The 14609-nt window shown below is 52.8% G+C and overlaps 1 protein-coding gene across 2 annotated transcripts in view; it reads left to right on the forward strand.

Moving 5' to 3' along the window:
• The first annotated feature begins 104 nt into the window (after positions 1 to 104).
• The window catches only part of FXYD5 (FXYD domain containing ion transport regulator 5), a 19593-nt gene continuing 5088 nt past the window's right edge, over positions 105 to 14609 (forward strand). Inside the window, exons 1-5 of one of the 2 annotated variants that reach the window (XM_045292917.1) lie at positions 105 to 165; positions 871 to 931; positions 2763 to 2846; positions 3567 to 3623; positions 6368 to 6496. In XM_045292917.1, coding sequence (XP_045148852.1) covers positions 871 to 931; positions 2763 to 2846; positions 3567 to 3623; positions 6368 to 6496 — 331 coding nt within the window. In that variant the 5' untranslated portion in view covers positions 105 to 165. The remainder of the gene's footprint in view (positions 166 to 870; positions 932 to 2762; positions 2847 to 3566; positions 3624 to 6367; positions 6497 to 14609) is intronic. The other variant, XM_045292918.1, reaches the window with a different exon arrangement.

Below are 14609 nucleotides of genomic sequence, written 5' to 3' on the forward strand. Positions count from 1 at the left end.
CCGGTCCCCACCCCGGGCTCCGCAAGCAGGAAACCCAAGAGGAAATGACTGCGCCCGGCCGGCTCCCCGCCCGCCCGCCCCTGGCCCCACCCTCCGCCGGGACGCTGCACCGCGGCGGTCCTCTGCCCACCACGCAGCCCGCGGCTCCCGACCCCCGGCTCGGTCGTAAGTCCCTCCCGCCGTCCACCTCCGCCCGCTGCCCCGCTGCCCGGGAAGAAGGCTGAACTTCTCGGAGCCTCTCCACCTCCGGGGTTGGCTCGTTTTTCCGCGGTCGACCCCTCCTTCGCCCACCTTGGGCAACCCGCTCCCCGCTGCTCGCCCTCCGGTGCCTCGGGCTCCCCATCTCTCCTCCGCCTCTCCGCGGACCGTCCTTCCCAAATCTATCCTGTCCCACTGCCTCTGCTGAGCAGTCGCGGCCACCAACACACTTTTTCCTTTGCATTCAGGCGTGAATTACTCACACTTCCTCTTCCCCACCAGTCCCTGGAGTCCTCAGCCCAGGGGACAGGCCCCGAGGGAGGGGACGTGGTCCAGGGTGCATCCCTTCCCGCGCCAGACCCCTCTCTGCGCGCTCTCGGTCCAGCGGGTGAGGGTGGGGCCTGGGCCAGGGGCCTGGGAGGGGCATCTTCGTCTCTGAGGTGCCTGGGCAGTCTTTGGGGTCGATTTTCTTTTAGACACTTGCGGCTAGGAGAGGGTGGTAAACCAGGGTGCTGGACCCCAGAGCCTGCCCCGCAGCTGGCTGTTGAGACTGGCAGGCCGTCCTTGACTACGGGGTGGGGGTGGGGCTGGCTGCAGGAGACCCCCACGCCCCCTCTCCCTTCACTGGGGATAGCGGCGTCTAGGCTGACGGCGCTCTGACTCAACCCGCAGATGTCGCCTACCGGTCGTCTGTGTCTCCTCAGCCTCATTGGCCTGGTTCTGCCCACCAGAGGTAAGGCCCCGCCCTCCTCTCCACCCTGCACCCAGAGCCCCCTGCCCCACCCCTTGAGTGTGGGGATCTCTCTGCCCTCTTTGCTCATCTACCCCCTGCTGGACTGGCCTCCCTCCCACCCTCCTTCAACACTTCAGGCCCCAGGTGGCTGCTTCCAAGGAGTCTGGCCAGACTGCATCCCGCTGAGCACCCTCCACTTCCCCTCCAAGAGAACTTGCTGAATTTGCTTTGGAGGGAAGATGGGTGTCCGATTCCTAGCATCTCAGATCCCTAGGCCAGGCATCCTGAGGGCAAGCTGGCACTGCCGTGGAGCCCCGTGCTACCGTGGGTCATACTCATACCATGGGCTGCTCATCTCAGGGTTGGCAGTTCAAACCCAGCAGGTGGTGAGGGAGGAAGAGGCACAGGGGCAGCTTTACTCTGTCCTCTAGGGTCGCCATGATCGGAATCCACCTGATGGCAGTTTTTGACTTGGCCTTCCCTCAGAGCCCAGAGCATGAAGGTCATTTCTCTTTGAATAGTGATGGTTATTGATTCCCCACCTGCCCCCCAACACCCCATCATTCAACAGAAATTCGGTCTTTGAGCATAGAATACTGCTGTGCCCCTTCAGACCCGCCAGCCAGCTGCTGGGAGAAAGATGGGGGCTGTATTTAGAAAGCCTCACAAACTCATACAGGCCACTATGGCTCAGAACCGATTCCATACAGTGGCTTTGATTTTGAGAGGGCTTGGACGGCCTGGCGGCATAGTAACTACACGATGGGGTGCCAGTTTGAAATGACTGGCCGCTCCGAGGGAGAGAGAGGAGGCTTTCGACTCCCGGAAACCCACAGGGGCAGTTCTGTCTAAGGCACTATGAGTTGGCGTTGAATCGATGGTAGTGAATTTGGGGTTTGTTTTTTAGGTTTCCCAGTACGCACTCTGCCATCGAGGTGATGCCAACTCCTCGTGACCCCACAGGACAGGGTGAAACTGCCCCCCGTGGGTTTCTGAGACTGTAAACCTTTAGAGTCTCATCTTTCTCTCTCAGCGTCCCTGGTGGTTAGGGACGTTACAGTTAGAAGTCCAATCCTTAACCACTCTTGGAAAGTGATACATTATGGAGACGGCAGTGAGGAATTTTTAATCGGCGGTCAGAGAAGGCTGCGTGGAGGGAATGATAGGCAAACAATAGCAAGAGATGGGTGGGTGGCTGTAAGAGATGGGGTGGTGAATGCAAGGAAGAGCAGGGAAGGAGTGGGGAACAAGGGAAGGAGGGGGAAGGTGATTGGGGAGCAGGTAGAGGGACAACTTATGGGATGTGATGAAGACTAGGGGCTCCTTGAAGAGGCCCCGATATAACTCAAGCATTCACGGGGTGCCTTTAGCTATGGGTGGAGACCAGACTGTGAGGGTCAGGGACAGGAGCAGGGAGAGCAGGGTGGGGGCTCCTGCGATGCTCAAGGGGGAGACTGGAGGCAGAAGCAGGATGGACATAGGACTTGTATCCTGCTCTGACTACGTGCTAAACAGGGGGGAGTCCCTTTCCCTCTCCCACCTTCCTCACCTGCGACAGGTGGGGAGGCTTTTTGCCCCCACGTGGGAGATGCTGGTTGGATTCCTGATGCATGCACCTCCAGCCCCAGCACCACTTGTGTGTTGCTATGGTACCCAACAGGTTTCAGATGAAGACAGCGGATAGGGTCGATCTGGCCACAGCTGAGTGGTTCTACCAGCAGACTGGACCCCTCCCCCTGAGTTAGCGCCAAGGACGGACGGGGGAGATGGTTGGTGAGGGAAGGGAGACCACGGTTCCGCCTCCCCACTGATTTTTCATCCTTGATTCCAGCAGGACAGATATCGAAGGAGACCGTATCCTTCCCCGCAACCGAACCAAACACAACAGACAGCCATGTCCTGACTCAAGTCCCAGGTGAGAAACGAGAAGTCTGTCAAGACAATGATAGGACAGACCCCTTCATAGCAACTCATCTCCAAATGAATCGGCCAAACCGAGAATTTCTCGAGTTAGGCAAAGTCCAGGAAAGGTCAGGGGTAGACTTTTAGGCACGGCTGGATCTAGGTCCTCAGAGGATAGGATCAGGAACCTGGCTCCATCCCTGCACTCTACTTTCTCTATATTGGCTTCATACTCCGGCGGATTTCCCCAAATATGGCTGTAGGCGCCCAGGACTTCGATCTCACTTATTAAGAATCCAGAGGAAAGAGGATTATTTTGTCACCATTTCCACAATTATCCCAGAACTGAGTGTCATTGGGCAAGCCCAGGCCACATACCCACTCTGAGCCAATCACTGTGGCCACAGGCTCAGAAAGCTCTCTGATTGGCTCAGGCTCAGCTTCTAAACAGGCTAGTACCAGCTCCTCTGAAGGAAGTGGACGCAGTCTGTGAAGAATGGCTCTCAAGAGGATATTGTGTGGGGTGGGGGGAGGCAGATGGGTGCTGAGTAGGGGAAGCTGGGGGGGTTAGGGTACTGGCGCTAAATGTGGGTAGTTAGCACACATCTAGCCTACATCCTTGCCATCACTTGCATTGAGTAGCTCTGAGAATCTCCCTGAGCCCATGCCCTTGAACCACCTCACCGTGTCTCCTGCTCCTCTTTGCTCCCGGACTCCTGCCTCTGGACTCCAGATACTGGCCACCCGGAACTCCAGTCTGTTTCTCAGGCCTCCACTCAAAAGACCAGGGGTGAGTAGGGGCGGGGCGGGGGGGATGGGAGGTGAGTCCCAGGGCATTCAGATCCCTTGACTGTCCATTTCTGTCTCCTGTCTCCTGATCCTCAGCTCCTTGAAATTTTTAAGGGAGAAAAACATTCTTGTGAAATTGTAGAGTATGTTTAGCACGCAAAAAGTACAAGTACACAAGTGACACTTTGATGACTCGAATTGAACCCCTCTGGAACTGCCGCCCAAGTCAAGGGTCAAGGGTAGAACTTGGCCCTAGAAACTCCCTCAGGTCCCACCCCCATTTGTGGCTTCCTTTTCCAAACAATTTTGTCAAACTTGTTTTGTAGATGATCACAGGATTCCCTATGCTCTTAGAATAAGGTGACCAGATTTTAACATTGGTAAAGTGGGACACCATTGATGAAACTCATATCCTGGCGAAATAGCCACATGGCAGCCGAAAACCGTACACCCTAGCTTGTCGTGCATTCGTTCCAAAAATCGGGACTTTTTAAAAACGCTGCGGGACACGGGAAAAATTGTCAAAAATTGGGACTATCCCACCAGAAGCGGGACATCTGGTCACCTTGTCTTAGAATGAATGCTGAGTGACGTGGCCAGATGGCAGGTGGTACAAAGTCCACGGCCTCCAAGTGGAGGGACTCCAGTGGGCTTCTGAGGCTGGCCATGTTTATGGGAACAAAAGGCTTCACCTGCCTCCTAAGGAGCAGCTAGTGGTTTGGAACTGATGACCTTGCAGTTGACAGCCCCCTGTGCCACAAGGTCATAGGGAAGGCCCCTCCATCCCTGTTCTCGCCACCGTCTCTGAGGGGCCTCCCCCACTACTATCGGGGGATATTTCCCACTAATGTATCACAAGAAGATATGCATCCTCACAAACACACACACACTTATCAGTGTCAGTTAAAAAAATATTGCTGCAAGAAACCCAGTTCTTACGTGCATGAGTTTATCCCAAACGGAGCGTGTTTAAAGGCGTCAGTGAGGGGCTGCAGGCAATTCTTCTCGGCACACCACTCATTAAGGGGCCTTCACCCCAAAAGGTCCAATCAAAACATTGCCCTCCCACGGGCTCACCTGGGCCAGGTAAAGTGCAGACAGAGAGGTCCGCACAGAAGATTCGGGCAACTGCTTTTGGAGCAAGACTTTTTTTCCTTCAAAGAACACAGGACAGTCAGTCACAGGGGGCTCCTTAGGAAATGTGTTAACAAAATGGAAACACTGCGTTGGTGGGGCGAGGCCAGGGAAGTTGACCCCGGGAAGATTTTCCCTTCATCACGAGGCACCTGCTTATTCTTCAAGGGTAACAAGGAGAACTTCATTGAGAAACCGGACGCCGGCCACCCTGCAGCCCTGGTCTTGCCCCTTCAGATTTCTTTTTGTGCCCCAAGTCCCAACGAACATTGAAGGGTGATGGTCTGAGTCCCCCAGGAAGAGCCCAGGACTCTCTGGGGGGGGAGGTCCGAGAGATGGCGACACAGCCTTCAGAAGGGGATAGGTCCAAGTGGGAGATATGCCGAGAGATCTTAACTTCACCCTTTGATAGTGTTGCCTAACTAAGGTGCCTACGATGCTGTAGCAAGACTTGTTGACTCACCGGTGCAGGGCCCACCACTCACAACTCTCTTGGAGTCATGAAGAACTGCCCCCAAAGCACTCTGTCTTTCTTTCTCCCTTCCATCTTCTCTTCAGTCATGTGTCCTACATGCAAGGTCACAGCGCACAGTTTGCTGATGTGATCATCCTCAGCTATGTCATGTGTCCAACCTGCAAAGACAAAGACTGATGGGGTTTATCCAGATCCTGATCAGAAGAGGAAAACTAGAGAGAGAAACCAGGAAGGTGGGATGTGACTCACGTCGGAACGATGGATGGTGGAACGGTCCCAACGGAAGTCAGGGTCTCACTGGGTCACAGCGAGTCCATGCTGACTCATAGCGACCCCTTCTGGGTAGCCGAGACTAACTGTTTACCGGAGTAGAAAGCCCAGACTTTCCTCCACGGTGCAGCTGGTGGTTTCGAACTGCTGGCCATGAGGAGCACAGCCCGACCTGTAACCACTGCATCACCAATGGAGAAAATATACCACAGAGTGGGTGGTTTTTTTTTCTTTCTGGAGCTTGAGGACAGCACAGGAGTCCTGGTGGTGTAGTGGTTAGACCTTGGGCTGCTAACCGCAAGGTCAGCAGTTGGAAACCACCTGCCACTTGGTGGGAGAAAGATGAGGCTGTCCGCTCCCATGAAGAGTTACAGCCTCAGAATCACGCAGGGACAGTTCTGCCCTGTCCTGTAGGGTCACCACGAGTTGGCATTGATGCGATGGCAGCGAGTTGTTTGGGTCTTTGAGGGTAGCATAGGATCCCTGCTCTGCCGCTGGCTTGGGGTTTATAGCTCACTCAACACCCCTAGAAGCTCTTCCCACATTCTTGCACCAGAGGCCCTCCTTGTTCCCTTAGGCTGCTGCAGGGAGTTCCCAACAAGGGGGTCCATGCAACTGTGAGTGTATTTACCCTCCCTCATTTGAGCATCTTGGTTGGGTCTCAATTTTCCTGCCACAGGAAGCAGCTTTGTCCCTCCTTCCCCCTAGCCCCCACTCCCGACCCAGAGCAACACTGACTAGATCAACTTATTTGAATGTTTGGTCAATGGATAGAAGGGAGATGGCTCCTTGCTGTCCTCTGGAGCTGTGTTTTGTCCAGTCACTCATTCCTCATCCTCCCTTGCTTGTTCTTCGGATCTGAGTAGAAACAACACAGACCCAGACGCAGGCCCAGACGCAGGCCCAGGCTCAGACCCAGGCTCAGACCCAGCGACCAAAGAAGATGGATGATCTTCTGACCGCAGGGGCAAAGATGCCCATGAGAGACAAGAAAGGTACTACCTGGGGCTCAGCATCCCACGTGGAATGTTTGTTTTGTCTTTATCTCAGCTGGCTTTCCCCCAAATACCCACCATTTTGGGACGTGTGAATAGATTTTAAAAATACAGAGAGAGATTGGCCGGTGGTCAAAGGTATTGATTTGGGAAACTCGGAGCTCAAGTGTCTTTATGACAGGAATCCCCAGTCTCTGAGAAGCCCATTTGTAGCGAGCATTCCCAGAAGGGGGGTCATCTGGTGTGTAGCCCTCCTCAGATTTGATGGCCTTGGGAACACTCTTCTGTTTTTATTTATTTTATTTTTTTACAGTTTTATTGGCATATAATCCACATAGACGATTCAATAGTTCAATCCTATCCAGAAGGATGGAACCATCATTATTCCAATCAATTTGAGAACATTTATCTTTGCATGGTTAAAGTGCTTTTAAGATGAGTTGTGTCATCACCGTTAGTTCTAGTGCTCCCTCCCCGCTCCTGCATTCCTTGTTGGCTTCCCCAGCCCCCTCACCCTCTCTGTCTCCCACCCCCCACCCCTACCTCCCCTATAGACCCTTGCCTCAGTTATCATCTCGATGTATCTACTCCTTCTGTGTGTCACAAGCTGGGAAACAAACAGACACAAAATAGTGTGACCAGGGCAAAATAATAATGATACAAAGATAAAAAATACAAATAATATGGAAGAAAGCAAAGACCACCATCAGTATTTAAAAGGCCAGGGAAGAGATTTTTGTCATGGAACAAGCAAGAAATACTTGCATTTAGAACAATTTCCGTTTGGGTCAAGAAGGAGATCAATTGACCAAGTATTGCATTTGATCCCATGTAATCACGATTACAATGATCTCTTTCTGATAATAAAACTGTTGGAGACCCTTTCCTGTGGCCAGAGGGGATCTGCCAGCGGCTTAATCTGACTAGATAGAATGTGCAGACCGGTTTGGGGCTCCCACTGTCCTCCATAGCCTTCTACAAACTGGGTGTTCACAATTTAGGCTCTGATATTCTTCCCTTTGTCATTTTTGAATTTTGTTATTGTCGTCTTTGGAGGGAATGCACTTCTGTTTGGGTCTTTTCCTGTGGGCTGGTTCTGAATTTGTGACCATGGGGGTTTCCTGTGTGTATCTTCTTAATGATGCTTTTCAGCTGTGTGTTAGGCAGGGTTCTCTAGAGAAACAAGACACTTATGAATATATATATATATTTATACGGCATGAAGGAATAGCTAATTAGTCCACACAGCAGTACAGAGGGCTCAATTCAACTCACTTCCGTGGAACAGTTAATATGCTGGAAGTCCTTCAATTCAGGACGGCTGCCTGGTCCAAGGTCAAGGAAGCAGACAGCTGAGTCTTCCCTTGGGCAATACAGGCAGAGTCTGCCCTCAGACAGCAAGCAGCAGGTGGGTCTCCAACAGTCAGCAGTTCAGGAGTTTAGCGAAGCAGGCCTGGATGGGATATTGAACTCAAGCAATGCAAGATGATAGGATCCACCAGCCTCAAGCTCAAGTGATGTATGCACCAACAGTGTGGAGAAGCAGGTCTCGAAGGAACCTCAAGTTCTAGCATCACAATCCACGGGTTGGCTGTCCCATGGGTAGTGTAGCTAAAAAGTTGAGGCAGAAAGCTACCTAAGGCAGCCACATGCTGGTCCGATCACCAGAGAGCAAGACTGAGGGGTGGGCCTTACTGAGCCTTTTTATCTCTGTGCCCTCCACTCAAACTGTGACCTGAATAATCCCACATGTTCCTACTGGTCTGGTTGGCACAATGAATCTACCTATCACAAGCTGAAAGTGACAGAAAACCCAACTTCTAAGGAAATAAATTTATTACTGAATAAGTTCTGACAAGTCCAGGTTCAGGCATAGAGAGATCCAGGGGCTCAAAGCATGGCCTAATGACGAACTTAGTTCTGTTGCCTTTGTTCTCGGGTGGCTGTCCCCCTCTTGGTAAAAAATCGTCATAGATCCAGCAGCTAGAGAACCTCCCTTTTTTCAACATCTCTAACCTGAAGCTTAAGAGGAGCCTTGGTGGCATAGTGGGATGCTCACTGGGCTGCTAACCATGTGGTCATCGGTTCCAAACCACCAGCCACTCCTTAGGAGAGAGATGAGGCTTTCTACTCCCGTAAAGATTCACAGGCTCAGAAACCCACAGAGCCAGTTCTGCTCTGTCCTTGATGGCAGTGTTTTTGTCTTTGGGTGAGGGGTTGGACCCAAAGCTTAGGATCAACTCTTATTTGCCCGGTGGTGGGCACATGTTGAGTCTGACCCAGTGGGAACTTAGGAAATGGACTGTTAGGTTTGGCCAGCCCCAGGTCTCCTGCCCCGCCTTGGGGAGGAATAGGGGATCAGCTCCCCCTGAGCCACATGGACCGAGTTGGGGAAGAGTGGATATTACTTAAGAAGTGAGTGGATATTACCAGGGAACGGCGTCTGGGCTGCGTTGAAGGCAGCAGGTGGCCTGTGATACCTGGGTGCAGTCCACACCAGGAGGCAAGCCCTAGAGGAAAGTAGCATCCCTTGGGCCCCCCTCGGGATAGGCTGGCTGGGCATTGTGGAGGAGTGCACCACCCAAGGTGGCACCATTCATCCCTCTCAGAGGTGTCTATGAAGAGTTATAATTTGCCAGCCACTGCAGTAGACCCTTCCCTCCTTCTTCGAGTATCTGCCTGCCAGCACTGTAGTATTAAATTTAAAAAATTGGGGCTGGGGGGTGGTGAAGGGCCAGCCCCCACCCGCTAATACTTCTATTGCTACTACTCGGATTCAGTAATACTACTTCTGGGTTCAGTAATGCACAATTGTACGGTTGAGATATATAAGCGTTATATTAAAGTCATCGAGAGCATGAGAGATATTATAATAATACAGTCAGACACATTACATGGTAGCATTGCTCACCTCAGCCCAGCTTGGTGGTCCACGTGGAGAGAGGGGGAAGGGAAGGAGGGTAAGGGAACAAGGGAGAGGGGAGTGACCAGGGAGTGAGCAGCAAGGAGCTCAGAACCAGAGAGAGCTCTATCTTGCTAACTCTCACCTATATACCTTTTGGGGGCATGCCAGCCCACTAATTACAGGTAGAGACATACGCCACAGGGAGGAGTTGCACTATAGGTTACACAGGAATGAGAGGGTGGTCTAGGGGGTGGTCTCTGGGTCTCCATAGGAACCATTATCAGTAGGGTGTAAACCCCTCCTACAGGAACCTGTCCATTGTCCCCAGAGGCAGGGAGCAGGCCCACCTGTGGTGGGATGAGACAGCAGTCTGGCAACTGATTGCCTTCAGGGGAGGGAATGCCTGTGCATCTGACCTCCCCCCACACAGCACCATATTCCAACAGATAGAAATGAAAATGTCTTGGTGTAGGAAAGGATGCCTTTTAAAATCTTTTTATCAGGAGGCCCCATTCGGGTGGGGGTGAGGTGCGGGGGATGGCAGGGTCAGACTTCCCAATGGATGAGAACTCACACTCCTGAACTCATGTCTCTTTGAATCCTTGCTCCACTTGAGTTCCTCTGGGTCTTGGCCCACAGGTCTGGCGACTAGACATGATTGAACTAGACCTGGGTTTCTCCTGGGTCAGTGGGGTACACAGAGCTGAGCAGCAGAAGGCACCCCCGGGTCTCCAGGTCACCCAGATCCTGGGCACGAAAGACCCCCCATTAGAGACACCGCCTTCTTTGCGGCTCCATGCGTGACTCCACTTCAGCACGGTGGGGAGGTGACTCTTGTCACTTCCCAGCTCAGAGCCACGTGGTGACTTCATCGTTCTAAATCCCCACTTGGGATTTGAAAGGTCCCAGGGGAGGGCTCCAGTTGATCGGGCCGGCTGCTGTCTCACGTCCCCCTTGTGGCCTGGGTTACATCTGGCAGCCCCTGGAGCCACATGGTCGGGTGAAGAGGGAGTATTCTCCCAAAGGAAGGTGGGGAGCTGCTCTCAGAAGGGAGCTTGCCCAGCAGGCAGTCACAGCCAGGGCTCAACAGCAAGGACTCGGCTGGACGGAGCACAGTGTTCACCTGCGATCTCCTGGCGTTCACAACCGCTCATTTTACAGGGGCTGGAACTGAGGCCCGGAGAAGGGACCCAGCTTGCCTTAGGCCACACAGCGAATCATGGCAGAACCAGGCTGGGGGTCCTGGCTCTCTAGCGCCATTCCACCCCCCCACCCCCACCCCCCGGTTGTCCTTGTCAGCCTCCGTGATGGTGGCATCTTCGTGTCTGCTGTTGATCTTGCTTATCCCTTCCTCCTGGCACGGCTTCCTCTGACCATCTCGTGATCTCTGGTTGCCAAAGATGTGTTTCCCCGGGTGAGGCGCTGACAAGGGCCGGGGGACCTTCACCACCCACTGCTTTCTCACAGGGTGCCAGGCAGGGACAACCGCTCAGCTTAGGGACTCTTCTCAGCGCCGGGGGGCAGGGCTTTTTACTGGGCATTGAAGTATTAAACTTATTTTTTAAAAGAGAGGAGCTCTCTGGAGTTTGGGGTCGGGGGAACCTCTGGATTGTGTGTGGTTATATGCTGGGCCGTTCACCACAAAGTCAGTGGTTCCAGCTCACCAGCTGCTCCGAGGGAGGAAGATCGAGACGGACGTTTCAGAAACCCAGAGGGGCGTTCTGCCCTCAACTGTAGGGCTGTTACGAGACGGAATGGACCGACAGCAGTGGTTCTTTGTTCTCATCTTCAGAATTGCGATTCTGGGTCTGAGGGTTCTGAAGGCTCCCTTTCCTTGCTTATGCCCAGTACTGCCCTTTAGTTCGATTATAAAGCAGTGGAGAAGGTCCTGGGGGAGGGGCCTGGACGTCCTCAGGCGTCGGGGTGAAGCCTGGTTTAACCAGCAGGTGCAGGCTTAGTTGACAATTTCAATGCCTGCCATCCTGTGAGGAGGAGTGAGGTGTCTTGCACACCTGATGTGTGGGTGTGGGAGGGAGACGTCTCTCACATACAAGACTTTCAGCGAAGCCCTTCTCTACGGCCTGCATGCCTCACTCCTGCCCTGTGCCATCTTCTGGCCACTCAGCGGGTCTCAGTGAGGCTCCATGCTTGCTGAGAGATGATCCCCAGGCAAAGTCGGCAGGAAAGCCGGCCCTGCTCCCAAGTCAGCTGGTCCATGCCTGCCTTCTCAGACTAGAAAGAGGCTATTTTCCACTACTGCGTGTTTCTGTGAGCCCTGGTGGCTTAGTGGTTACACACTGGGCTGCCAACCACAAGTCGTCAGTTAGAGCCCACCAGCCACCCCTTGGGAGAAAGAGGAGGCTTTCTACTCCCATAAAGAGTTACAGCCTTAGAAACCCACAGGGGCAGTTGTACCGTGCCCTGCAGGGCTCACGTGAGTTGGAACGGACCCAAGGGCATTGACTCCAACGGTTGGTGGCCCCATGGGACAGCGTGGAACTGCGCCAGAGGGTCTCTGAGACCTCAAGTCTTTATGGAAAGCAGACAAGCTCCCAGTTCACCCACAGATTGAGTTTGATCGCCAGCCACACACCTCCACAGCACCTCCAGTGAGAACTTCCCTCCTGGGGTTGTAAGGCTGCCATCTTTACAGAGACCGACGGCCACGCCTTTCTCCTTTGGACTGTTGGGTGGTTTCCAACCTTTGGCTTGCAGTTGTGTGCTCTAACCACTGAACTACCAGGGTTCCTGTGTACAGGGTGGACACACAACAGGTGTGTGAATACACAACGGATAAATCCCACGAACAAAACGTCCCAGAACGTGCAGTATTAAGTTAAATTTGGTGGGGAGGTGAGGGGCCAGCCCCCACTGCTACTACTACCTATGGGTTCAGTAAGCACAATTGTACGGTTGAGATATATATTATATTAAAGTCATCGAGAGCATGAGAGATAAAAGAGATATTACAATGATGCAGTCAGACACATTACATGGTAGCGTTGCTCACCTCTGCCCCGCTTGGTGGTCCTCGTGGGGGGACCCTGGCTACGAGAGCAGGAGCAGCCTCGGGGACTGAGAACCGGGAGCCTGTCCTGGCCCGAGAGCTAGAGAGGGCCCTGGGAGTCGGGGAGAGCCTTCAGCCCCAGAGCTGGGGAGAGCCTCTTTTCTTTATTGCTAACCATGCATTATATCACTTTAGGGGGGGGACATGATTACAGAATCACACGTCACAGGAAGGGGCAGTACAATAGGCATACACATTGTAGGAAGGGGATCTATGATAGGTATAAGCATGACAGGAAGGGGATGAATTAGAGGTGTGCCTATAGGAATGGGAAGGTCTAGGGGTATACATGTGACAAGATGGGCGGACCCTAGATTCATGATGGCAGTCTAATCTTGGTCATCCTTGGGCGGGTTTGACCTCTCTGGTGTCTCCTACAAGGAAACAGGCAACTCCTATCCTTATCAGAAGGGAGTGGGCCCTACTTGTTGTGGGATAAACAGTGGTGTCTGCTTGGTCTAGCCAGCTGATAACTCTCAGGGAGAACGACCCCCAATCCACTCCTGATGACCTCCAAGCGTACAGTCCTTCTCAAGCGCTAAGTCTGGCATATATGTGGGGGAGACAGCTTGAGAGAAATCCTTCTGTTTCCCACAAGAACGGAAGGGTTTAACACGCTAATGGTTTATTTCGTGCTTGATTCTGTCGTTTAGAAACATAGGCTGGGCTCCGCGGGTGGCTCTGCTGCTCGCAGCTGCACCTGATCCTGAATCTGAGGGCAGTTACGGGCTCTTCAGGAGCTCTGCTTCTAGGGACACCTTGATGTAGCCCTCGTGGTCTGCCCCTTTACCCCATGACTGGTCACCCCCACTCCTCAGTGAACAGAGTCACAAAAAAGCCTATCCGTTTAATCAACATGTACTCATGGATCACCGTCTGTGTGCCAGGCGAGGTAGTTATTTATTGTGCCCACCTGGTCGATAAACACATGTGGGGTTTATTGAAGGGCAGAGGGATAAATGGCTGGGTGAGCCTCCCCTTTCGAGTTCTCGGGTCTCTTGCTTTCTGATGGTCGGACCAGGGTGCAGCTGCCTTAGCAGTTCCCTGCTTCAGCTGGCAAGGCTCACTTCCTGCAAGACATCCCTGAGGAGAAGCTGCATGGACCTACCCCGATGCAGCCCTGGGTGCTGGAGCAGCCGTGTGGAGACCCCTGCCAGCACTGAGATGCTTACACGTTCATTGACTCGGTTTTCCTCCTGCAGTCGGCATCATTGTGTCTGTTTTGTGAGATGGAGGAGGATTTTGTGGCTTGGTGTTGGACATGTGGGTTAATGGTTTAATGTTGGATTTGTGGGCTTGGGCAGCACTGGGTTGGGATGTTTTCTTGATGCGCACTTATCCTTTATATAAAACTCTCTCTTACACATGAGTTTCGGTGGATTTGTTTCTCTAAAGTACCCAGTGTGACACAGGACTCTACACAAGTCTTTGCCCTCCATGGCGTTCGGTGAGAACGCAACCCTTGATCGTGTGCTCTCCCTTGGACCCATCTTGAAGTTGCTTCGCTTTTCAAACATGTCCTTCTTTCTTTTTGATTGAGGATGTCCTCGGCTTTGTCTGGTTACGGTTGCTGTTTTGTTTGTTCGCTTGCTTCCTGTTTGTGTGTTGTATGATTTTCTGTGCATGAAATCCGGGATAGGTAGATGGCTAGAGAGGGAACTGGGTTGACAACTGCCTAGGGGCATGGCGGGGGAGGCTGGGGGGAAATGGGGAGCAAACCACAAGCAGAACGAGAAGAAGCTGTTCTAAGATCGACTGTGGTGATGCCTGCCCAGGTGTTCTTGCTGCGGCTGAGCTGTGCGATCTATGAAGCACATGTCAATCAAACTATTTAAAAAGTCTCTGCCCTCTGGAGCGGGCGTTCCAGTGAGGAGACAGAGACAAGGAGTTAGTGAATCACACAGAGCACCGCTCACGCGTTACACAAACACACACCACCAGTTACACGCAGCACACATCATGAGTTACATGTAACACACATCGTGACGTACACACAACACAGTGAATTACACGTCACACACATCACGAGTTACACAAACACACATAACCAGTTACACGCAACACACATCACGAGTTACATGTAACACACATCGTGACGTACACACAACACAGTGAATTACACGTCACACACATCACGAGTT

The sequence above is a fragment of the Echinops telfairi genome, unplaced genomic scaffold, assembly GCF_000313985.2.
Source record: "Echinops telfairi isolate 266 unplaced genomic scaffold, ASM31398v2 ScPeMD7_655;HRSCAF=1070, whole genome shotgun sequence".
NCBI lineage: Eukaryota > Metazoa > Chordata > Mammalia > Afrosoricida > Tenrecidae > Echinops > Echinops telfairi.